Source organism: Alosa sapidissima, chromosome 1 (genome assembly GCF_018492685.1).
Source record: "Alosa sapidissima isolate fAloSap1 chromosome 1, fAloSap1.pri, whole genome shotgun sequence".
Taxonomy (NCBI): Eukaryota; Metazoa; Chordata; class Actinopteri; order Clupeiformes; family Clupeidae; genus Alosa; species Alosa sapidissima.
This window is the reverse complement of record NC_055957.1, coordinates 36779887-36806232: the sequence shown is the minus strand read 5'-3', so window position 1 is coordinate 36806232 and position 26346 is coordinate 36779887. Positions and strand designations below refer to the sequence as shown.

Sequence of the window (26346 nt, the reverse complement as noted above, 5' to 3'; positions counted from 1 at the left end):
GGGGATGTAGGGCTAGATCATGGAATTGAAATAGCAGGGAGCAGATCCAGTAATACTCAACCGTAGTGACGGCACTCCATTTCACTGCCCTCCCCTCAGGGAAGCATGCTCATGCATTTCATAGAATCCCTCACACATCTACCAGCCGTACTTCACCCATCCCAAGGGAGCCTACACATTAGTGCTTCACCCATCTCTGGGGTCCCTCACACTGGGGTCAGTCTATCCTGTGGTCCCTCATATTTTGGGCATGCCTCCGATGCTAGCAGGATCACTTTTGTGACACCATATGTAGCGAAAGGAGAGAGCAGTCACCCCACCTGGCCTCAAACCCGGGTCTCCGGGGTACCAACTTGCAGCTTGCCCACAACGCCAGGCTTATTGATATGGTAGTCAGAGGGCATACTCAAGCATAGTGACCGCACTCCGTCAAAAACAGTACTGTAGGTACCAGTGATGCTCCGGCTGATCCAAAATAAATGAATGCTTATGCTGAAACAATGCTCTGCTTTGTTTCCAGTGTACTTCACAATCCCCTGTACAAATCACCTGCAGGCTAAGCTGCTTATCAGTCCATTGCACAACGCAACTGTAGTCATGTCATACATAGTGTCATTTCTGTTTGGAGGTGATCAATTACCGGAATAAAACTCAAGAATGAACCATTTTTCTTGGATCAACATTGTGCAAAATAATAATACAATGTATATTTGTAATTCACATGTTTAATTTGCAATTTGCATGCAATTCAGAAAGGCTGGCAATGAGACCATTTTTACGATGAGCACAGACCCCACTGTTGTTACTGCACATGGTGGTGCACTGCAAAAACAGATGGAAGGATGGGCATCCAGAAATGCAACACACGGCCTACTATAGCAACGCAATCATTTCACACAACACAGTTTACTGCACAACAACACACATCATCTGTCTCCTAGGATTTAAACCGACTTCCTAAACATATTACAGAGAGGCGCAAGACTTGTGACATAGAAAGTTTTAAATGTATTTTCTCTTATTCATCTCTTGCCCACCATATTGACTACTAATATGTAGGGTTTTGGTCTTTATAATTACTACTACTAATATGTAGGGTTTTGGTTTTTATTATTATTATTGCCTGAATTTGGCAAGCAGCACTTAGAGCTTCAGAACCAAATTAAATCGAAAGAAGTAACTACTACTCAGTTTAGTTCTATTTTATGCTTTCATAGAAGCACACACACACATACACCCACGCTTGAAGACAGTTTAATCTGTATGCAAATGTATTTATTTGATGTAAATTATAAATGAGATATAAATGTACCACATCATTACAGTGGTAATGATAATAATGTAATAATGATGTAATATCATGTAGGTCAGTTTAAGGGCATCTCAAGAGTTGAGGGCAGTTGTAGGTTCGATGCTGCTTGATGTCTCTTGGCGCTCCACAGTGATGTAAGGCCTGCCCTGCTCCCCATGCTACCAACCTGCCCATTCACAAAGCCCAGCCACCCTGGGGCATCAACAAGATATTGATTTAAAAAGACAGTAATTATACAACCCCAAAACAGAAAAAGTTGGGACATTGTGTAAAATGCAAATAAAAACAGAATGTGATAATATAAAGTCTCGTAAACCCATATTTAGTAGCAAGAAAGACATAGATAACATATCAATGTTGAAAATGAAAATTTGGACAATTTCATGGAAAATATCTGTTAATTTTTAATTTGATGCCAGCAACATGTTTAAAAAAAAGTTGGGATGGGAGCATGTTTACCACTGTGCTGCTTCACCTCTTCATTTAACAAAATTCTGTAAATGTTTAGGAACTGAGGAGACCATTTGCTAGAGTTTTGAGAATGAAATGTTGACCCATTACTCCCCAATACAGGATTTCAGCTGTTCAACAGTATGGGGTATTCTTAGTCATGTTTTTCATTCCATTATGCATCTAATTTGACAAATCTGGACTGCAGACAGGCCATTGTAGCACCTGGACTCTTCCTCTATGTCAGACACCAAACAGGACGAGGACCACAATTGCGTCACGTTCAAAAGTTTATTTAAGGGTTGGGGGTTTCAGGGGTTCCGGGGGGGGTACAGGAGTTCCAAGAGTCTGCGTGTGTGTGTTCCCCCAGTAGCCGAACAGCGAAGGCAGGAGCTGGATGATCCGGGAAGTCCTGGGGGAAACACACACACAACAGCAATTGAAACGAAGCAGCAGTACAGTCAAGGACTAGGCGGTATTCGTAGAAGAGGGACGGAAGGCAGGTCAAGATTACCGGGGCTGGAGAACACAGAAGTAGTCGAGCGGGTCCGGGATCACAGGCAAAGAGTCAGAGGCGTTTTCAATAAACAGGCAGGTAACTGGTGCTGGTTGCAGACGATCTGACAAGTGTGGACTGAAAAGCAAGGCTTTATATAGAGGGCATGATGAGTGGTGAATGCAGTGCAGCTGGTAGGTAACGAGGGTGAGGCAGAGCAGAGCAGGAACAGGTGGAGGTCATCAGACTTCAATCAGCACGTGTTACCAGGCAGAGAGAGAGCTCATGACAGAACCCCCCCCCTAAGGGACGGCCCCAGAAGTCCCCAAGAGTGACACCACGTCGGGAGGGCGGAGGGGAGCCGGTGGAGGGCTAGAATTCCTCCGAGCGGTCCGAGTGAACATCCTCATCCTCGGAGGGAGCTGGAGGGTCGTGGACAGAAGACGGGACAGGTACCGAGACAGGGTCAGGGTCAGGCACATGACAGGAAGCCGGGCGGGCAGGACGGTTAGGGACCCCTCTGGGGCGGCCCCTACGGATTGCAGGTTGATCAGGATGCAGACGGTGGAAGTCGGCGATGAGTGTCCGGTCCACAATCCGACTGGCTGGCACCCAGGTTCTCTCCTCAGGTCCATAGCCCTCCCAGTCGACGAGATACTGGAGGCCCCTACCTCGCCGTCTGGACCGAAGCAGGCGTCGAACGGTGTACACCAGCCCACCGTCAACGAGGCGAGGAGGAGGAGGAGGAAGCGGCACGGGGACCAGCGGGCTTTCATGCGTCGGCTTGACTTTCGAAACATGGAAAGTAGGGTGCACCCTCATGGAGGTTGGCAACTGGAGCCGGACTGCGGTTGGGCTGATGACCCTCTGGATAGGGAACGGGCCGAGGAATCGAGGTGCCAGTTTACGCGATTCCACCCGCAGTGGGAGATCCTTGGCTGACAGCCACACCTTCTGGCCAACACGGTAGGCGGGTGCCGGCGATCTTCGGCGGTTAGCCCCAGTGGCATAGCTGACAGCTGACTTGAGTAGCGTGGCACGAGCTTGTGACCAGGTACGACGGCAACGGCGGGCATAGGCGAGGGCAGACGGGCAGGACACATCTCCTTCCTGGCTGGGGAACAGGGGGGGCTGGTAGCCATACACACACTGGAAAGGTGACATACCAGTGGCAGAGCAGGTGAGGGAGTTGTGAGCATACTCTATCCACATCAGTTGTTGTGCCCAAGCCTGGGGTTTGCGAGAAACCATGCACCGCAGCGCCTTCTCCAGCTCCTGGTTTGCCCGCTCGGATTGACCATTGGACTGGGGGTGGAACCCAGAGGTGAGACTCACTGTGGCCCCTAGAAGACGGCAGAACTCCTTCCAGAATGTAGAGGTAAATTGCGGGCCTCGGTCAGAGACAACATCCCTGGGCAGCCCGTGTAGACGGAAGACATGATCAAGAACAGCCTGGGCAGTCTCTCTGGCAGATGGCAGTTTAGGGAGGGGAATGAAGTGTGCCATCTTGCTAAACCGGTCAACCACAGTGAGAATGACAGTCATCCCACCTGATGGTGGGAGGCCAGTTACAAAGTCCAAGGAGACGTGGGACCAGGGTCGTGTGGGCACAGGCAAGGGCTGGAGTAAACCAGCGGGGGGCCGAGTGGAGGACTTGTTCTGATTGCAGGTGGGGCAGGCACGGACGAATTCTCGGACATCCCTTCTCAAAGACGACCACCAAAAGCGCTGGGCAAGGAGATGGCAGGTGCGGGCGGAGCCCGGGTGGCAGGCAAGGCGGGAGTTGTGTCCCCACTGTATGACCCGGGACCTCAAATTATCTGGGACGAAGAGACGACCGTCTGGGCATGCACTGGGACTGGGATGGTCACGGAGGGCCTCTTGAATTTCCTCCTCGATATCCCAGGTCAGGGCAGCTACGACGCAGGGATCGGGCAGAATTGATGCAGGTTCCTGGGAAGGGGCGTCATCCTTATGAAACTGACGGGAGAGAGCGTCCGGCTTGGTGTTCCGAGAACCTGGGCGGTATGACAGGGTGAAGTTGAATCTGGTGAAAAACAAGGCCCAGCGGGACTGTCTGGGGTTAAGACGTTTGGCATTGCGGATGTATTCGAGGTTTTTGTGATCGGTCCAGACCAGGAACGGAACTGTGGACCCCTCCAGCCAGTGACGCCACTCCTCCAGGGCAAGCTTGACAGCCAACAGCTCACGGTTTCCAACATCATAATTGCGCTCTGCAGGTGAAAGCCGGCGAGAGAAAAATGCACAGGGGTGCAACTTGTTGTCCTCCTCTGCCCGTTGAGAGAGTATGGCCCCGACTCCCACGTCTGAGGCATCCACCTCGACAACGAACTGCCGGTCTGAATCCGGCATCTGGAGGATGGGGGCAGTGGTGAACCGGGCCTTGAGGGTATGAAAGGCTGTGTTGGCCTCTGGGGTCCAGGAAAAGGGGTGTTTGATGCTGGTCAGAGCTGTGAGGGGAGCGGCGACGGAGCTGTAGTTCCGGATGAATTTCCGGTAGAAATTGGCAAAACCGAGGAATTGCTGCAGCTTCTTCCTATTCCCCGGAACTGGCCAGGAGGTAACTGCCGAGACCTTTGCGGGGTCCATCTGGATATTGCCTTCAGCGACGATGTATCCCAGGAATGACACAGTCTGAGCATGGAACTCGCATTTCTCCGCCTTGACATAGAGAGAGTTCTCCAGGAGCCGTCGAAGAACCAGCTGGACATGACGGGTGTGTTCGGACAGAGTTCTGGAGAAAATTAAGATGTCGTCCAGGTACACGAAGACGAATTTATTCAGCATGTCCCGCAGCACATCATTCACCAGCGCCTGGAATACCGCTGGGGCGTTGGTGAGGCCAAATGGCATTACCAGGTACTCATAATGGCCGGTGTGGGTGTTGAATGCTGTCTTCCACTCGTCACCCTCCCTTACTCGCACTAGGTGGTAAGCATTTCTAAGGTCCAGTTTGGTGAAAATAGTGGATCCCTGGAGCAATTCAAAAGCAGAGGTGAGTAAAGGCAGAGGGTACCGGTTCTTCACTGTGACATCATTCAGACCTCGATAATCAATGCAGGGGCGAAGAGAACCATCTTTCTTTCCCACAAAGAAGAACCCGGCACCAGCAGGAGAGGAAGACGGGCGGATGAGTCCAGCTGCCAGGGAGTCCCTGATGTAATCCTCCATAGTTTTTCTTTCAGGAGGGGATAGTGAGTAGAGGTGACCTTTGGGTGGAGCAGTCCCAGGGAGGAGATCAATGGCACAGTCGTACGGACGGTGTGGGGGCAGAGATGTGGCTTTGGTCTTGTTGAACACCTCTCGGAGGCCATGGTAACATTCAGGGACATTAGAAATGTCGTGGGCAATGCTGGGGGGTACTGAGCCGGGGGGCAGCGAGGCAGCACGCAAACAGGTCAGGTGGCAGGCATTTCCCCACTCTTTCACAGTTCCGGAGGCCCAATCGAGGTGAGGATTGTGGAGACGGAGCCAAGGGTAGCCCAGGATTAGGGGTTGGCCTGGAGAGCTGAGCAGGTGGAAGCGGATGGTCTCTCGGTGGTTTCCTGACACCATCATTGAGATGGGGGCTGTGATGCTGGTAACTGTGCCAATTGCGTGACCGTCCAGGGCCCGGGCTGGAACAGGAGTGGACAAGCGATGGCTTTCCAAGCCCAGCTGACGAGCAAGTCCTGTGTCAATAATGTTTGCTTCTGCGCCAGAGTCCACCAGGGCTGCCAGGGTGTGGGTGGAATCAGACAGGTGAAGACAGACTTGGATGAGGGGTTTACGGCTGATGGAGGGCTGAATGTTCATTGAGCTCATCCGGATTCCTCCTACATCTGGTGAGCTCCGGCTTTTGCTGGACAGGTGGCGACTCGATGACCATCACCACCACAGTACAGGCACAAGTTGGAGGTGATGCGTCGCTGGCGCTCTGCAGGGGTTAGGGAGGTGCGGCCGATCTCCATCGGTTCAGACTGGTCCGGCTGGCTAGATGGTGTGGCAGGTGCGGACAGAAGGACAGTTGGGACACTCCGTGTGCTGGTGGATGGACTCTGGCGCCCTCTCTCATGACGGCGGGCCTGGATCCTGCGGTCGATGCGGACAGCCAGAGCAATGGCTTCATCAAGAGTGGGGGGTTGATCATGGGAAACCAGCTCGTCCTTTATGTAGTCCGCCAGGCTGTGGAGGAAAGCATCCACCAATGCTTCCATGTTCCAGGAGCTTCGACTTGCCACGGTTCGAAAGTCGATGGAGTAATCCGCAACAGTCCTTCTGCCTTGGCGAATACTCATCAGGATCCGAGATGCCTCGGCTATTGTGGATTCCAAATCGAATACCTTGAGCATCTCCTCTGCGAATAGGTTGAAGGTTGCACATGCTGGGGTCTGGCGCTCGAACTCCGCCGTTCCCCAGAGTCGAGCTCGGCCCGTCAGGTGAGTGATCACGTAACCGACCCTCGCCCCTTCAGTGGCAAAAGTCCTGGGTTGCAGGGTAAACTGGACACGGCAGCTCGTCAGGAACGCCCGTACCTGGGTTGGGTCGCCGCTGAACCGCTCTGGATTGCCGATCCTGGGTTCTGGGGCTCCGGCAGCCACGGTAGCAGTGGACTGGGCAGGAGACTCGGGTGCTGGGCCGGTGAGCAGGCTGGCTGGGGCTGGGCCGGTGGGAGCAGGCAGAGGAGAAAGGTTGGTGAGAAGTTGAATGATCATTGCAAGTTGTTGCTGTTGCTGCTGGAACTGCTGACGCTGGCTCAAGCCGGCTTGAAGTAGGGAGGCAATGTCAGCAGTGTTGCGGTTTACCTCTCTCTCTGTCTCTTCCAGGCGTTGCATGGCGGTGGGTGGTTCTGGTTCGTCGGTTTCCATGCTGGTTCGACCGTGCGCTGGGTCCATGTTTGGTCAGATCGTACTGTCAGACACCAAACAGGACGAGGACCACAATTGCGTCACGTTCAAAAGTTTATTTAAGGGTTGGGGGTTTCAGGGGTTCCGGGGGGGGTACAGGAGTTCCAAGAGTCTGCGTGTGTGTGTTCCCCCAGTAGCCGAACAGCGAAGGCAGGAGCTGGATGATCCGGGAAGTCCTGGGGGAAACACACACACAACAGCAATTGAAACGAAGCAGCAGTACAGTCAAGGACTAGGCGGTATTCGTAGAAGAGGGACGGAAGGCAGGTCAAGATTACCGGGGCTGGAGAACACAGAAGTAGTCGAGCGGGTCCGGGATCACAGGCAAAGAGTCAGAGGCGTTTTCAATAAACAGGCAGGTAACTGGTGCTGGTTGCAGACGATCTGACAAGTGTGGACTGAAAAGCAAGGCTTTATATAGAGGGCATGATGAGTGGTGAATGCAGTGCAGCTGGTAGGTAACGAGGGTGAGGCAGAGCAGAGCAGGAACAGGTGGAGGTCATCAGACTTCAATCAGCACGTGTTACCAGGCAGAGAGAGAGCTCATGACACTCTATGTAGAAATACTATTTAAATATGTGCAGAATCATTTTTGGCATTGTTTTCCTGAAATGTGCAAGGTCTTCCTTGGAATAGACATTGCCTGGATGGCAGTATATGTTGCTCAAAACCTGAATACATCATTCAGAATTGATTATGCTTTGCCAAATGTGCAAGATGCCCATGCTGTAGGCACGAACGCTCCTCCACATCGTCATAGATGTTGGGTTTGGAACTGAGCACTAAAACAAGTTGGAAATGGTGGATACTTGGATAGGCACTCTCCTCTTTAGCCCAGATGAGTCCATGATTTCCAAAAAGAATGGCAAAATTTAATTGGTCTAACCACAGGACCTTTTCCATGTTACCTCAGTCCATTTTAAACAAGCTCAGGGCCTAACTTGATTGCATTTTTGTCCGCTTTTCATCACATTATTATGACCATTAAATGTAGGCTATTTTGCACGCTAAAATCTGATTCATCACAGGTAAACACAAAAAAGAATGGGAACGTAAATTGGATTATGTATTCTAACTTGTAATTCCTCTGTATGTCCTGTTGGTGACCTCAGTGAGAAGTACTGTTAAGACGCTCTTAGCCGGTAACGAGTACTCTGGAGCACTCGTAGATCTACGAGTGTTTTCACGATGCTCTTAAGCTACGATGGTTTCGGGAAACAGTCGGCAAATCTTAAGACGTTCGTAAGAGGGACTTTACGACGCTCTTAGGCTTAAGATGCTTTCGGGGAAGTGGGCCCTGGTGTTGATGCAGTGCCATCTGAGGTCCAAAAGACCATGGCCATCCAATTTGTTTTTCAGCTTTTTCCCTTTGTTTGCAAAGATTTCTCTGGGTTCTCTGTTGCTGGTATCAAATTCAAAATCAACATATATTTTCCATGAAATAGTCAAATGTGTCATGTTCAACATTTGAATATGTTGTCTGTGTCCATTTTGCAACTAAATATGAGTTTAAGAGTTTTGCAGATTATTACATTTTGTTTTTATTCACATTTTACACAATGTCCCAACTTTTTCTGTTTTGGGGTTGTAATTCTGATTATAATTATGACCTAGCGAAGCTAGCGAAGCGGTCATATAGGGATTGTCAAAGTTTTTTTTTTTTTTTTCTTTCCCGTCATCTACTTCCTGAATTTTTGGTCAACGATACCCAGGACACCGAACCACCGGGGCAGAAGCTTAGGGAAGCTAACAGCTTTCTATTAGGATCTAGTTTGTTAGTTACAGTTTTATGTAGAAGAAGAAACATTCACAAAAGATCCATCCATCCAAAAATTACCTTTGTTTTTGATAGCTGTTGAAAACGGCATGGAACTGACAGATTTTTTTGTTTATAAATAAATAACATTATGCTGATACCTTTTGCTTTTCCCAAATACAATGTAGCCTACAGGTGTAAGTGACCTTTCATCAATCCAGTTGCAATGGATGAACTGTGATGAACTGCCCTACTTGTGATTGTTTAGAGATTTTAAAGGTTTTATAACAATGCTACATCTTCTTTGGCTATTCTACTATCTATTCACCTTTTCAGCACCAGTAGGCTACTTTCTGTGCAGCCGTACACACACACTCAGGCATGTCAAACAAGCATACACAAAAGTTTCAAGAGTGGGGGATGGAGTAAAATATGGAGACAAATTGAAGTGTGATTTATTTTCGCGGAACGGATGTACTGAGCGGCAGTCATATTTTGTACCGCTATGCGGTAGATCTAGTTATTTTAGTTATTGTCAATTGTTTTTATATTTGTATAGTTGGTCACCCAACGATTATGACATTTGACTAAGATTATCTTAGGCTTACTATAATTAGAGGTGTTCCCATGGTCATTGGCTAGGCCAAGCAATCAGGTGGTCAAGGCCCCATTTAGCTGGGAAATGATAACTGGAGTCAGGGCCAGCTGTCAACACTTCAAACATGCAGCAACATTCAACATATTTTCTCAATATCAGCATCAGTTTATGCAATTTAAGGACATTTAATAACATTACATTACATTACATTTGGCTGACGCTTTTTAACCAAAGCGACTAACAACATGGTAAACAGTAAGTTTTAGAACAATTCTCACAATTTTAGGACAGTTTAAAAAAAAAACATTAGAGTACAGTAAGAATAAGTGCGTCGGTGAGTGCTGTTTTTAACATTTACTTGTCAGTTTAAAACGGCTGGTGAGTGCTAGGATCAGTAAGACTTGTTGTAAGTGTTGCTATGAGAGTAGATGTTCTCTAAAGAGCTGGGTCTTCAGGAGTTTTTTGAAAGTGGAAAAGGATGTCCCTGCCCTTGTAGGAACTGGCAGTGTGTTCCACCAACGAGGAACAACAGATGAGAAAAGTTTGGATTGGTTTGAGCGCACCGGTGGTAGAGCTAGACGTCGTTCGTCAGAGGAGCGCAGCGGTCTGGAGGTAGTGTAAGTCTGTATGAGGGCATTCAAGTAGGTGGGAGCAGAACCGGAGACTACTTTGTAGGCAAGCGTTAGAGACTTGAATTTGATGCGGGCCGCCATAGGTAGCCAGTGTAGCTGGATGAGCAGCGGGGTAACATGTGCCCTTTTGGGTTGGTTGTAGACCAGGCGCGCCGCCGCGTTCTGGATCATCTGAAGTGGTTTCACTGCGCAGGCTGGGAGACCTGTCAGGAGGGCATTGCAGTGGATTGCATAACAATGGAAGATGACCAAAGTGCTGGTTTGCTATACATGGATTTATGCCTTGTTCTACACGACAAGTTAACGTCAATGACAATCACCATTGAAAATATTGTTGTACTTGGTATAACAATCTTTTTTACAGTATATGATGGGCATGTTGCTGCAAAGCACAGGACCATCTTGCTCGGTCATTCCCAACCACATCTGGCCATAGGCCACAACCCAGCCTGTTAGAAAAAATAAATAAAAAGGTTACTAGGAACTGTGGAAATAAATAAGCAGTTTATGGCCTATCTATGCTATTCCCATAAAAGATCAACTGTGGGCATAACTTATCAGTGTGAGGTCTATGCTATTTGCCTTCTTACTTGCTGGTTTATCAGGCCACACATCCTCTCCGGCCTCAGTTTTCTCCGCCATGTTTGCCCTTTCACTGACTGGTCCCTCTTTGTTCGCTGATGACCTCTGCTCCTCCATCAGGTGTTCAAGGGCCCATTCGGCTGGGAAATGGTAGTTGGGACATTTAACATGGACTCATTTTCAATTTACGCAGTTTAAGGACATAAAGTGCCAGTTTCCTGTATATGGATTAAGCCTCGTCCTACACTACAAGACAACTTCAATGAACATCTCCATAACAGAATAACTAAAAACATTTACTTTATATGATGGGCATGTTGCTGCAAAGCACAGGACCATCTTGCTTCGTCATTTCCCGCCACATCTGGCCATAAGCCACAACCCAGCCTATTAGAAAAGGTTTGAAAAAGGTTAGTTGTGTACATGAATAAGCAGTTTATGGTCAATGCTATGTCCATAAAAGCTAAACTGTGGGCATAAGTTTGTAGTTCGAGGTCTATGCTATTTGCATTCTTACTTGCTGGTTCAGCAGTCTGATGATCTGGTTCACCAGGGTGAAGATCCTCCTCAGCCAGAGTATCCTCAGCCAGAGTATATTCACCTTTTCACTGGCTGGTTCAGTAAGCCGAAGATCCTCTCCGGCCTGAGTCATCCATGTTGATTTGTCCCCAGCCTTTCTGGAGCACCCAGTGTGGCTTGCACCTCACTTGAAAAGCCTGTAGAGAAGACTTCAGTCTTTCCTTGAGTTCTCTTTAGGAGCTTGTTCTTCCTGCACCCTTCTCTCAGCAGTGTTAGCAGTTTTAACGTTAGCTGAGTGGTTTCTCTTGGTCAACCTGGTGTTTAGCCCAGATGACAGTTGTTTCTTCAGGTTTCTCTCTTTCTCCAGCTTGATCTTGAGAGTTGCGACAGATCCTATCATTCTTGGTCCTCTGTCGTGCTCTCCTTGGTTTGAGCGAAGCGCTGTAGAATCCACACATTCAAGATTTTAACATTTATTTTAGTCAAGTCAATTTATTTGTATAGCACATTTAATGCAGGACATAACAACAACAATAATAACATAATAATATAATACAAAATGCCTTCATATGAAGAGATAAAACAAACATATTGTCAACAAACCATAAACAATCATAGTAATGTGTTATTATTACCAACTAGAATTGCGGTTCCGAGGAACTGCAAGAGTGGGTTTGATCAGGGGCATGGAACTCGGCCTCATCCAAGGATTCCAACGGTACCTCATTTATGAAAATCGGACATACGGGTCAAATTTACATGCACACACCTTCTTATACACAGACAGCCCAGCCCAGCCCATTAGAGCTCTGCCAGATGGCTTAGAACTCTGCCAGGTGCAAGCTTAAAGGAGAATTCCGGTGTGATATTGACCTAAAGTGTATTGAAACATGATACCGAGTGTGAACGTATGTCTCATAGCCCATCTCGGCTTGTCCCCTGCACTCCAAAATCTGGCGCTAGTTAGCCGATGCTACCAACAGCTTTTTCAATAGTGGTGCTTCGGCATCGGTTTTACACCCATTTACGAGGCTCAATATACAGACAGTATCTTCACGAAGTTTAACGTTTGCAGCCATCTTGAATTTAGTCACGATAAGTCGAGCAATGAGTAAGAATGAACAGTTTCTTCCAGTAGCAGCAACTGGAATCCATGCATTTCCACTGAATTATTTTTGGAATCTGATCCCTTATCATAGCTGTTCATTCTTACTCGTTGCTCGACTTATCGTGACTAAATTCAAGATGGCTGCAAACGCTAAACTTTGTGAAGATACTGTCTTTATAAATCGTCTTGTAAGTAAACTACCAGTGCTTTTTCAAAGTTCTCAATGTCTCGTTTTAAATGTCAGGGCCCTCGGAAGTCTACCAATGAAGTGTGGAGATACATTGAGCCTCGTAAATGGGTGTAAAACAGTGATTTATTTGCATGGCTAGCCCGATGCCGAAGCACCACTATTGAAAAAGATGTTGGTAGCATCGGCTAACTAGCGCCAGATTTTGGAGTGCAGGGGACAAGCCGAGATGGGCTATGAGACATACGTTCACACTCGGTATCATGTTTCGATACACTTTAGGTCAATATCACACCGGAATTCTCCTTTAAGCATAGCATTTATTTATCTAGTGCCATCTTTTGATTGAAAAGTGCTATACGTTTTTTATATTATTATTATTATTATTATATGCTAATGGTTACTGTCTGTGTGCTATAAAAATATAACCAAGTTTACCAACTTCAAACGTAACTCATTTGGAATGTGAAAAACATGTGCCAGTGCCTCATTAGAAAACGGAAAATTGAGACACATCTTCAAAAGATATTTCTGTTCATTTAAGAATGGTTTCTTGTGCCATCGAAAGAAAATATGATGAGAACGTTCATGTTTGATTTTAAAATAGCCTACACTGTGCATTAAATTGTGATGATAATGGATATGTGATTAAATTAGATCAATACCGAAACTCCTGCTTGATGGATGGCTTACCTCACTTGTCTTGAGTTTTCCTTCTTTCAGCTAACCTTCATCCTAGATAGCCTACTGTAGTCGCTCTGTTTAACAGAGCGTTCCACTAGGATGGTAAAGGATAAAGCATTATCTAAAATAATTAACAAATTAGCCTGTTGTTCTGAAGCCTTGCAATACAAAAAGCACACAGAGTTAACTAGCCTACTTTCGCATAATGTCAAAAATGAAAGCTCATTCTGGCATCGATTCCGTTTTGTTCTCAAGGATATTAGTTATATCCTATGGTTATATCACACACAGCATCCAATATGTCAAGTTTGCCATTGTAGCTAAGCTGTTCTTTATAATGACCGTCTCATTTTCCACCTTCCACATGGGCGAGTTGGCGCTGTAGCCTACTCGAGATGGGGAGGGAAAAGAAACAGCCACACGTGCTGGGTTTGAGTCTGTGATGTGTCAGTGTGTGTTGTAGGGGCACACAAGCTGACAGAAAGTTTAACGGCACGTAGAGTAAAACCTCTGAATTCTTGGCAACAGGTGAATCTTTGACTACTGAACCGTAAAGATGAGCAGTCGGAGGAAGAAGTGCAAACGCCAGATCCTGAAATTCGGTCAGAACGTCGTCAGGTTTATTACTGGGACACTCAGTTCAGGTAGGCTAAATTAACTTGTTATCACGACGGTTGCCTTTTAATGTCTGTTATCCTTTAAATAGTTTACTGAAGCATCACTGTTTAATGGCATACTCATTTTAAATCCGTTTTGTGTTGGACAGTTGGTTTTCATGAATGACAGTAGCGCATCTTGTAGCCTCAAAGATTCAAAGCCAAACATTAATCAGGCCATTAATTAATTCGGTCATTGAAGATCAGATTGAAAATCATCTGATATAGTCTACTATATCAGTTTACTATAATTACTGGCGTCATCCCTTTTCAGGTATAGGTTTGTAGTTCTGTAATGAGGCTGCACCTTGAATTTGGAACACTTTAGTTCTAGGAATAACTGTGTATGTTGTAGCCTATACAGGCTATACATTACATCATAGCCTAATGAGAGATCTGCCATCTCTGTGACCATCAAGAAAATCATATACAAATGTGGAGTAAGCTATACTTTTCTATACATTCTTCCCTGCCACTGCTTACTACTTGCCTTGTGACAGTTGGGCATGCTGTCACCTATACTGTGGCCATACATTAAATACAAATAAGGCTAAGCAGCTCAGGTGACTCTCCTATGGGCAGCAATGCTTCAGAGAAGGTCCACTGCTGACCCCAGGGGTGGGGGTGGGGACAGGGAAGGAAGGCATTATTGAGGAGGTGGTAAAGAGATAGGTACATCATACTTTTATGGGAATTCAATGTTAAACTGGGGTAACACTCTGGCTTCTCATTTTATTACTGAAATGTCCTGTTTGTATTTTTATACATCTGTGTTTCACTTATCAGTAAGATCAAAAACAAAAAAAGAATTAAATTTTCTTTTAACGTAAAAAAAGGCAAAAACATTCTCTTAATGATACAGCTTTCTTCTGCATGGACATAATATTTTGTGGACAGTCCCTAGATGCACTGCTCCCAGCCAGAAGTACCACTTAGCTCATTAAGAATGCAATATCCGAGGCGTATTTGGTGGCACTGTCATTATATTAAGTAATTTGAATGCTAATCATTAGATGACATGCATTCTCCTCATACCCTCGATAGTTGGCATGATTAAGTCCCAGTAGTTCAGGCCTATTATTAGCTGGTGGTTTAATTTGATTATGATATATTCTATACTATATGTTTTTTTTTTCAGAATTTACAGCCAATCAGTCCACTTACTCATTGCACAATCTGTATCTGAATGGAAATGTTCACCTGTGGATTGGTTCTTTATTCTGAGTGGAATTTTAATATTTCACAAACTTAGTTTGTGGTCATTTTGCAGTATAATCAATAGGCCTACTTGTTGCATTGGACAGTTGTATTTGATGGCACACGGTTATTTAAAATAATGTAATTATGTGTCTCTTCCTCGTCAAATGATCCCGTTTGGCTTCTATGATGTAAACTATTTTTGATTTATTCGTCTCGTAGGCTCTGCCCTTTCCCAATATACACCACAGCTGCGAGGTCTGCTGCTCAATTGAAAGACATTCACTATGAATAGTTCCACAGTCCAGCAGCCCATTGTTTCAACGAGTTATCCGTATAGATGAAGCTCAAATGTGTCTGCTGTCTGCTGCTGTAGATGAACTTAAGCGATTTCAGTTAAACTATATGTATAATATGCTTATTGACCAAGGGGAAGAATCATTGCAATTTGTAGACACTATGTCATACATATAAGATGATCTTAAACAGTTGACACTTTGATGCTTGAGTAGGACTGTCTTGATAATGGTTTGGCTTAAAAGAGGCAGTCATGAGTAGTCATGAGGGTATTGCACCAGCCGTCTGGGACAGCAAAGCACAACACTGCAGTCTTGTGCTTTGAGCTAGCTAATCACTCTCTCTCTCTCTCTCTCTCTCTCTCTCTCTCTCTCTCTCTCTCTCTCTCACACTCACACACTCACACACACACACACACACACACACACACACACACTAGTACTGTATGTTTCAGCATACTGGAAAGAAATCCCTTGATTGACAAGTCATCTATTAAATATTGTTCTGTATTGCTGATATAAAATCATCCAGTACACTGAACAGCGAAACTTTTCCTGTACTATAAGATATATCATACACTAAGTCCACTGTACTATAAGATATATCATACACTAAGTCCACTGAAGAGTTTCATATGGCTGACTTATGTTACAGATTTCAACAGGGCAGTTTTCATCAAGGCTACAGAGTTACACTCTGTACCACAGGTGATGAAAGGGACTCGGCTGACATTACACACAACACTATTCTATACTATATGTTTTCCCTATTTGGTCAATTTTAAATCAGTTACACAAACTCTTCAGTGGGACTCATTGTTTTATAAAAAATGTCCCAAATGTACCAAACAAAACTTTATGCCTTCATTAGGTGTGTGAATCCAGTGGGGGCAGACATGAGAAGTAACCAGAGCTGTGTATACCCTACAACACGCAGGCTGTGGCCTTTGGAACCAACTGCTGGACAAAGGCTGAGCCCCTTTTGGCTGCTACTGATGTAGGATAGAGTGACCAGAGCCTGATACGATCTGGACCTCTCAGGGTATCTCAGCTGCTTGTTTGCATCTCAGAAAGCAAATCTGTTTTCTCTGTCTTGACCTTGCGATTACATAGCACTGGTTGTGAGTTGTGTTGTGAGTTTCGAAGTTGGTCAGTCAGGCGGCAGTTGTAAAGATTATGTTATGATTTAGGGTATGAAAATGATGGGAAAGTGACTCCCTTTGCATCTCAACGAACACACTAATCACATGTAGCGGCATTGACAGACAATTAAATCTTCAGTCTTCATTACTACCTCATAAGTTGAATCACTCCCCTTTAATTCCTGCATGAATTATTCAGGTAATAACATTTTGAAGGCTTCATAAAACCAGTCTTATCTTGTCACGCATATTTCTACATATTCTATCAGTTTGAAATGTCACCAGAGCAGAGTGATATGTGCTTCAGGAGATGGAGTCCTCATAAAACTGAAATTGAGTAAGCTGCATTAATATGTATGAATTCTGGCATTTAAAGCACACTGGTTTGTCACCATACACCTAGAGAAGGATTTGAGTGTGGGTGACTGAAATAGGTGAGAGATTTTTTCCTCAGTTCTTTTTTCTCAGAGTATTTGCTCATCCAATAGCAAACACAGTAAATGGTTAATGAAGCCTTTTTTATTTGACAGACAGAACTACATTCTCCAAGCCAAACATTGTGAACAGTCTCCTCATGAGTGGAGTTCTGTGGCCCAGGCCCCAGTGGATGATGGGGATTATTTGTCATCACTGAGCCCTGCAAAGTGGGCCAATGGCTTAACATGAGTTGAGGCACTTTGGTGAAACTGATTCAGTTACCTGCTCAAAAGAGGTGTGGTGGTGAATATTTAAACAAGCTCATTAAAATGAACGAGAGATAAGATCCCCTTGTGCCATGAAGTTAGACCTCTTTCACCTGGAAAAACACCTCTCCCTTGCTCCATAAGCCAGTGCCTTTACCAGGTTATAATCCTTCACACTTTCTCTGGATGTGGTGTTGTGGGTAGTTCATCGAATCAAGGCTTATTTTGTCTCTACATTGTTATTTGGGACGCCATGATAAGATGTTTTCCTGCCTACACTCGATGTCATCCAAAAATGAAAATGACACTGGTCATGTACAGTATAATCACATGTATTTATTATTGAGTATTTATGTCTTATTTTACCCCTAATTTTACTGAGTGGTGAAGTAAGAATATTTTGGTGCAGATATACATAGATGACAATGAAGGGCTGTTAAACTGGAGTTTCAGTTTCCCTTTAGGTCTTCAATTAGACAAACACACAATCATGATACTTCCATACTGTTTTTATTATTAATTTCTTAGTGTTTCTATTATTTCTTTTTCTTGTAGTTATTCGTTTTAATGTGATGTATTTCTCAAGCTATTCTCTATTTTTGTTTAAGCTGTTCGTTATGTTGAGCTTTCGTTTATGTAAAGCATATTTAATTGCCTCTGCGTATGAAATGCACTAAATCAACTTGCTTTTGCCTTCCACTTTATTGTTGTGTTGTTAAGTTGGAGTATGGGTTCTGATGTGATTGAAATATTTATCCGTTTTCACAGGGATTTGGAACGTTGTAAAGTAAACAAATAACAAGGTGTATCCAACCTGCTTCTGCCGACCCCTATGCATCTTACGCCACTCAGCTTATGACTTACTCAGAATACTGCCAACCCCTATGCATACAAACACACACACACACACACACACACACACACACACACACACACATATAGACCACAGGGGACCCAGGTGACTGACAGGTACCCTTATACCCTCATTCCATTAGACAAGGACATTGTGATGCAGATGGATTGCCTTGGTATTACTTTACTCTACTTTACTATTGACTTTTTGATCTCAATAGCTCCCTCTTTTGGACATATGTTTTAACACCACGTTTTCACTCTTCAGGAGCCCTTATTGCTGTGTTTGTTGGGGCAGCCGTGGCCTACTGGTTAGCACTTTGGACCTGTAACCAGAGGGTTGCCGGTTTGAACCCTGACCAGTAGGCACGGCTGAAGTGCCCTTGAGCAAGGCACCTAACCCCTCACTGCTCCTCGAGCGCTGCTGTTGGTGCAGGCAGCTCACTGCGCTAGGATTAATGTGTGCTTCACCTCACTGTGTGTACACTGTGAGCTGTGTCTGTTTCACTAATTCACAGATTGGGATAAATGCAGAGACCAAATTTCCCTCACGGGATCAAAAGAGTATACTTATACTTTTCCCTTCACACCACTTTTGTGTGTGTGTATACATACATATTTATTTTTCAATGCATAATGAGGTCAACTACAACTTCGATTGCACAGATTTTGTGAATGTGAGTGGCCAGTCATGGGTCCATCAGTTGCAGGTAATGTTGTGTTTTACTGTGCTCCAGACACCGCTGCTGAGGAGCAGGAGCAGGCAGCTCAGAGACATAGACCTGAGACCATAGACTGCCTGCTGGCCCAGACCCACTTTACCAAGAGAGAACTGCAGATCCTCTATAGAGGATTCAAAAACGTAGGCCAAACACCCTTATCTCCTGTCCACATCTCCACCTTGCTTTGTCTGTTTTCTACCGTGTCACATATCAGTGTCAATATATCAGTACAGTGGCTTTCCACTTCAACAGTAAGTAGGCCTACAGTGACATGTTCTGTTTTCTGTTCTGTTTTCTGTTGTGTTATTTTATAGGAATGTCCAAATGGTCTTGTTAATGAAGACACTTTTAAAAACATCTATAGTCATTTTTTCCCTCATGGAGGTTAGCATGATTTTTTTTTACAATACTGTTAATGGTTTGTAAACATAATTGCATCTTCTTGAGATTTGCTACATTTTTCCACATCTACAAGTTGACTCATTCTCCAACTGTTTCAGATTCATCAAACTACGCACATTTTCTCTTTAGAGCTTTTGACAGGAACCAAACTGGGTTTGTCAATTTTGAGGTGAGTATATACTATAACCCAGTGGCGTCATTAGGTACAACACTTATTTAAAAAAAAGTCTATAACGCAGAATGTATTTATAGTTTACAGTATTCCGATCGTGCATTAAAACCTTGAAATGAGATGGATCTATTTATCAAACATACAAGCAGGACACGGACATCCTCTCACTCTCCTTCATGCACAGATCTCACTTGAACGTTACGAGAGAGTTCCAGGGCTGGGCAATGTTTGCATTCCCTATTTGGTATAAGAAAGTTATAAGGAAATCATAAAGGCAACAATGCCAAAGAGATGGCGGAGTTATGCTCTTCTCGTCATTTACAAGTTCAGGTTGGTTATCAGCTGCCCTGCACTCACCTAGTTGGCATGGCCAAACAGTGCTAGCCTATACTTACTTTGCCTTCGTAGAATCGAATTAGTGAGTCTTCAATGATTCGTTCTCCTTAAGTTAAACGTAACATGAACCATATGATATGCATCTTTGCTATTTAAAACGCCACTCGGCTAGGTGGCTAGATTATAGCCTATAGTTTGTTTTTAATAGCAAACAGAAATGTCAAGATAACAACAGGTCATTACATCCTTTAATTGTCAAAATATTATTGTCCATATTATTCAATAAATGTGGTACAAATGAGGCTAGAGTCGGTGGATTAATCGATCAAAAGTGAGCAGCAAGGGCAAGCAAAATTAGAACTGACTTTAATGGATCTGGTGTTCTGTAAATAATGGCATGTCTTCAGTGCGAGTTTATCCATTAATAATAATAAGGAGGACAAAAACACTTCTCTGTGACTGGTGTGACTGCAGGACTTCAGTTTGGGTCTTTCTGCGCTGCTACGAGGACCAGTGGAAGAAAAGCTTACGTGGGTGTTCAACTTATATGACATTAATAACGATGGATGCATAACAAAAGAGGTTAGAAATCGTTTAGCCTTGTCAATAAATTTGTTTTGAAGTCTGTTTAGTATTCGGATGACTAGCAGCTTCTTTTCCAGCTACCTTCATATGCTTTTTGAATTAACATTACGTAATGGATGTGTTGTACATTTAGGAAATGTTGGACATCATGAAAGCAATATATGACATGATGGGAACGTCACTAAATCCCAGACTCTCAGAGGACACAGCGAGACAACACACAGAGATTTTCTTTCAGGTGATGTAATTCTATTCATTTTATTTTGTGGGAAGAAAGTTGAGTGAGTGAGATAGTGAGCTTAAATGATGTAATTATGTGGCCTACTGGTTAGCGCTTCGGACTTGTAACCGGAGGGTTGCCGGTTCGAACCCCGACCAGTAGGCACGGCTGAAGTGCCCTTGAGCAAGGCACCTAACCCCTCACTGCTCCCCGAGCGCCAATGTTGTTGCAGGCAGCTCACTGCGCCGGGATTAGTGTGTGCTTCACTTCACTGTGTGCTGAGTGTGTTTCACTAATTCACGGATTGGGATAAATGCAGAGACCAAATTTCCCTCACGGGATCAAAAGAGTATATATACATATGTATAGTGCTTTTTATAGATTTGATTAAAAAGTAATCACATATGTCATCTTAAAATATTTGCCCTGGCAGGGACAGGTATCAAAGTCTCATGACCTCACCACAGGTGTGCCTCAGGGATCAGTATTATGGCCCCTGCTTTTCTCTATTTACATCATATCCTTGGGTGAGACCATTTGCTCCCATGAATTTGACTATCACTGCTATGTGGACGACACTCAACTTTACCTGTCTTTCCCACCTGAGGATTCTACCGTTTCCCATCGGATTTCTTGCCGCATTTCTTTCCGCATGTTTTAAGGATATTTCAGTCTGGATGAAAGATCGGCATCTTCAGTTTAATCTCTCAAAAATGGAGCTTTTGGGGTTTCCAGCTAAAACAGCTATTCCCCAACAGATTAATATTCAGCTTGACTCATCTTCACTGACCGTAACTATGTAGGGTCTTGGTAACTTGTGTAACTTGGGCGTCATAATTGATGACCGACTTAACTTCTCTGAGCATGTAGCCTCAATTGCAAAATCCAGTTGGTTTGTCCTTTACAACACTAGGAATATCAGATCAATATCATAAAGCTGTACATCCCCATTCACCCTCTACGGTCTGATGAGCGTCTGTTGTGTCGACCAGCCATAAACGCTAAAAAGTCAAATTCAAGACTTTTCCTCAATGATTCCTTGTTGGTGGAATGAGTTACCCAGTGCTCTCCGTTCCTGTGATAGTTTTGGGTCTTTCAAGAGGGGACTAAAGGCATATCTGTTCAGCATTTCTTATAAGTTATGGTTTGTATATTATAGTATTTGTTTATTTCATTCATCATTATTTTACATCATTAGGCTATTGATTGCATTGACATTTTTGTTTATTATTGCTATTCTTTAATGTAGTCTTACCAACATTTTAAAACTGTTCACTGTTCATTTTAACTATTGTATTGTTTTTATTTGTAAGTCGCTTTGGACAAAAGCGTCTGACAAATCACATAACCATAACCATTAAAGAAGAACCTATGTCATGGCTGATATTGATATCAGATTCCATATGGAGCAGTTAAAGTTAAAGCTCTCTCTGCTCTTTCTGTTTTTTCTGCCTTTCCAGAAAATGGACAAAAACCAGAATGGTGTGATCACCATTGATGAATTTATTGAATGTTGCCAAAAGGTAAATCCTTAGTCATGATTTTACCGCACTCTGATTGATTTATCACAGGACATATAGCGTTACCTTATCCAAACAATCCCTCTTTACCCCATAGGAAGAAAACATAGTCAAATCTATGTACATTTTTGAAAATGCAATCTGAGGCAAATCCACGGACAGACCTACATGTTCACCCAGTGCCTGGTCATCGGTGTCTTATCAAGCCTTCAGTCCTGCTGGAGAGAACATTTCCTTCCATTTGAAAAGAGAAAACAGCAGATTAGATCTGATGAATGAGGTATTTTTTTTTTCTGATTTATAGACTAGAACAAAGTAGCTCTACACACAGGACAATTCTACCCAGCGTATAAAACCACAAAGTAATAGCAAGAAGATATCAAACATGGTCCTACAAGAGAGTGCAACAAGATGTTTTTAATATTGTATTATGTTTAACAGGCCACTTAGTTTGCCACTAAAATATTTTACAGGAGAGCCAAGACATGATTATTTGCGATTTCGCATAGTTGCTGTGAGATTTATGGTAGCTGAGGAATGTAGGACATGGGATGAAATAACTCACATGCATAATTTATATGCCTAGCTTTACAACAGAAACACACTATCAGAGGTGGAAAGTAACGAAATACATTTACTCACGTTACTGTTTTGACTAGTTTTTCTGTGTATTTTGTATTTTTTAAGTAGTTTATAAAATCGTTATTTTAAATTTTACTTGATTACATTTTGAGTGAAGTATTGTACTTCGCTACATCAAAAATCCCATCCGTTACTTGAGTAAAAAAAAAAGTTAAGACTAACGAAAACAGGAAAAAAAATCGCGCCCTAAACCACTAGCCTAGTGATAATGATCAGCATGTAGCCTACAACAGAACATGAATCAAGCTGGCGCCATGCAGTCTTTCTGAAAGTGATGAAGATGGAGCTGGATCACGAGATGCATCAGATTAGCCTAACCTATGAAAGTGTATTTTCCGCTATTCCAATGGGTTGTCTCAGTTCGTTTTAGCACCAATGATTGCGGAGATATTCAAGCAAACACCATGGGATTTCATGTTTTGACGTTTGTGCTCACCTTTCTTTGGAAAGAAGTTTATTAGTTGTTTCCCCTCATGTTGATGTCTCTCTTTTTCCTGTTTTGGCCTTTGTTTTTAGTAACCTTACTTGGCTTTCTTGGAGAAAGACATTGCACCAGCAGCACAACAATTAGCGGTCCACTAGCGATGCTCAACTAAATAAACAAAAGATAGACTACCTTATGAATCTAGACTAAACCATTTAGCTCTTTAGCAAGGGAGAGTGAGAGTGACCTTAGACCAGTGTTTCTCAAACTTTTTTTCTGGGGACCCACTTTTTTAAAAATGACAGACTATCGCGACCCAACTCGTGACTGTGGTAGTTAACAAACTAGACAGTTATGTTTTGTATACAAAATCCAGTCAGTCAAACTTTACATTTAGTCTGACATTCATTTTGACATTTCATTTGTAAGTTAAAATATTCAGGTAAAATAAATATATGGTGGAAATAAGTATTGAACTTTTGTTTTTCAGTTTGTTTTTCAAATTAGTTTTTCAGTAATTAGCCTAAACTTCCAGTGAGTATATTCGAAATTTTCACCACACATTATATTAACACACATATAAAAAATCCAAACATAAGAGTTATGTGTAATAAAGTGGAATGACACAGGGAAAAAAGTATTGAACGTTCCTACTGAAATTTCTTCAATACTTTGTGGAAGCCTTTGTTTGTAATGACAGCTTCAAGACATTTCCTGTATGACAAAACGTATTAGTCGCAGTGTCAGGTGTGATTTTGGCCCATTGTTCTAAACAGATTCCAGGGGACCCTCTTGTGAATCCTGATCTTTAGTTACTTCCAGAACTGTTTAATTGAATTGAATTGAATTGGCTGCCTTCAAGTCTTTTTGGAGCTTTCTCCGAGTGGTCCTTGGCTCTTGGAATTGACTATCCTTCTGACTCCCTGGTCAGAAATATTGCGAGGAGATCCTGTGCAAGGCCGGTTGATGGTGCAGTGATATTTCTTCCACTTGCAGATAATGGCTCCCATGCTGCTTACTGGAAGATTCTGAAGTTTTGAAATGCATCTGTAACCAGTTTCATTGATATGTTTTGCAACAATAAGGTTGCAAAGGTCTTGGGAGATCTTTTTGCTTTTATCCATCATGAAATGTTTCTTGTGTGACACCTTGGTAATAAAAACCTTTTTATAGCCCATCGATATGTAGGCTACTAACCAAGCTTATATTAATTTGCACAGATAGAAAGGATAACTACTCACTAACTACTTACAGATTCCAGCTCGTTCCTTCCCTTTCCTTGCCTTAGTGCTTTTTCTTAGCGTGTTCAATACTTTTTCCCTGTGTTATTCCACTTCATTACACATGACTCTACTTATGGAGTTGTTTGGATTTTTTATGTGTGGATTACCTGAGTTATTACTAATGCCTGGTGAAAATGTTGTGCCCCCTGTATTCCACTTTTCAAGGGCCCTCTCCTCCATTGGGGCCCTATACTTCCCACTTTCCCCAAAAGCGACAAGGATGAGTGCAACTAACTTTAAAAATCAACTACTGCTCAAACTTAAAGGAGAACTCCGGTGATTTTTCACATAGATCTCCATTTCTCAACGTCCTTATCAGGCAAGTACCTCCACTCGGCGGCCATATTGCAACACTTTTTGGGCACTTATCGTGCATCTATTTCGGCAGAAATGCGTGTGCGTAAGCCTTCACGACACCAATCTTGCTCCAGCAGCGAGATCACAACAGATGATTGGCACGATGTCTTCACAGCACACCACTTGATTGGCTCAATGTATTTTACAACACACCACATGATTGGCTCAATGTATTCACATGTCGACATTTTGCCATGGAAGGGTTGTGATATGTGTAAACAACTGCCATATTGGCGTTACAAACTAACCCCATGCATTAGGCCTACTATGGAGGAGCTGAGTGCTGAGTGCTATTGAGTGCTGTATCTTCTCATTAGAAAGTCTCTGGTAAAACTAGTTGTTCTGGTACCCCCCCCCCCCAAAAAAACAAAAAATTAACTACAGTAAGTAACTTTTACTTAAAGTACATTTTAAATTAACTACTTTTTACTTTTACTTGAGTACATTTTCAGATCGGTATTTTAACTTGTACTTGAATAATATTTCATCAAGGTATTGGTACTTTTACTTGAGTACAATATTTTCGTACTTTTTCCACCTCTGCACACTATGATGTAAATATGTTACTTTCAGATAACTTTAAAAAAGTTTGAAAGCTTTAGATAATGTTGTAATGTTGCAAACTCTTTGTTAATAATTTGAATTCAAATTGTGATTGCCATTGAATGTTCCATTTCAGCATTCATATTTCAAGGTAGATTCCACATTTCTTTGTCCTCATTGAACTTTACTCTGATTCCTGAGAGTAACTAATGGAAGCACTTACAATTAGCTGAATTTGTGTGTATTTTGTGGTGTTTATGTGTGTGTGTGTGTGTGTGTGTGTGTGTGTGTGTGTGTGTGTGTGTGTGTGTGTGTGTCAACACACTCCTCACAGACCAAAAACCTCACTACCACCTATGTCTTTTGTATGTGCAAATACTGACCCTGAAGGAGCTGGTGAGAGCTGATCACTTACTGGATCTAGCATTTGAGCTTTGAGAACTGGCATCTACAATATGAACTCACAGAAGATAAGATGAGCCTTTAATGTCTCTTAGAGAAATTTGTCTTGGGCAATCGAGAGAGTGTGGTTACACAAATTAGAAAAAAAAACATACATTAACACAGAAGGTGAGCTAGCACCAACGAACACAGAGACATATTAACATAGATATAGTCTAACTTCACATCCACACACACATAGCCAAACCCCCCACCCCACCGCACTCCACCCCCAACCACACACTCACTCACACTCCCAGAAGCGTTGAGAAAGTGTAGGTTCAATAGGTCGTAGACTATGCCTCAACTAAACTCTGGCAAAAGAAAGGGGTCTGCTTCTTGTCCCTGTAGAAATAACAGAGAAGTGACCATTTGCTTTGCGAGGTACAGAGATCCTATCTGCAAGTGTTCCTTGAAGAACAGACATGGATCTATTAAAGATAAAACAGGTGAGTTGCAGGCTCTCCCTTGAATTATGTGAAACATTGTATTTTAATACAATGAAAAAAACGACTTAAAATTCTGATTAGAGTTGGTGATGGGAGGAAATGAAGGTGATCTTCACCTGTGTGTTGCACAACCTGGAGGTTTTTAGTCATGCACTCAAGAGGTGGTGAGTTTTGATCAGTTCAGCCTCTGGTT

General features: G+C 43.4%; 1 protein-coding gene and 1 long non-coding RNA gene across 2 annotated transcripts; one reads left to right on the top strand and one right to left on the bottom strand.

Moving 5' to 3' along the window:
- Positions 1-10749: 10749 nt before the first annotated feature.
- Positions 10750-11687, bottom strand: LOC121698044. Its single transcript, XR_006026689.1, has 3 exons — positions 11251-11687; positions 11034-11120; positions 10750-10873 (listed from the first exon to the last, which is right to left on the bottom strand). It is a non-coding gene; the product is annotated as an uncharacterized LOC121698044 (long non-coding RNA).
- Positions 11688-13643: 1956 nt separating this feature from the next.
- kcnip4b (potassium voltage-gated channel interacting protein 4b) lies at positions 13644-22664 on the top strand. Its single transcript, XM_042079682.1, has 8 exons — positions 13644-13875; positions 18795-18919; positions 19094-19163; positions 19280-19350; positions 20164-20271; positions 20408-20512; positions 21955-22017; positions 22112-22664. Exons 1-8 carry the CDS (start codon positions 13788-13790, stop codon positions 22157-22159), a joined length of 678 nt encoding a protein of 225 aa, XP_041935616.1. The 5' UTR covers positions 13644-13787; the 3' UTR covers positions 22160-22664.
- The last annotated feature ends 3682 nt before the right edge of the window (positions 22665-26346 follow it).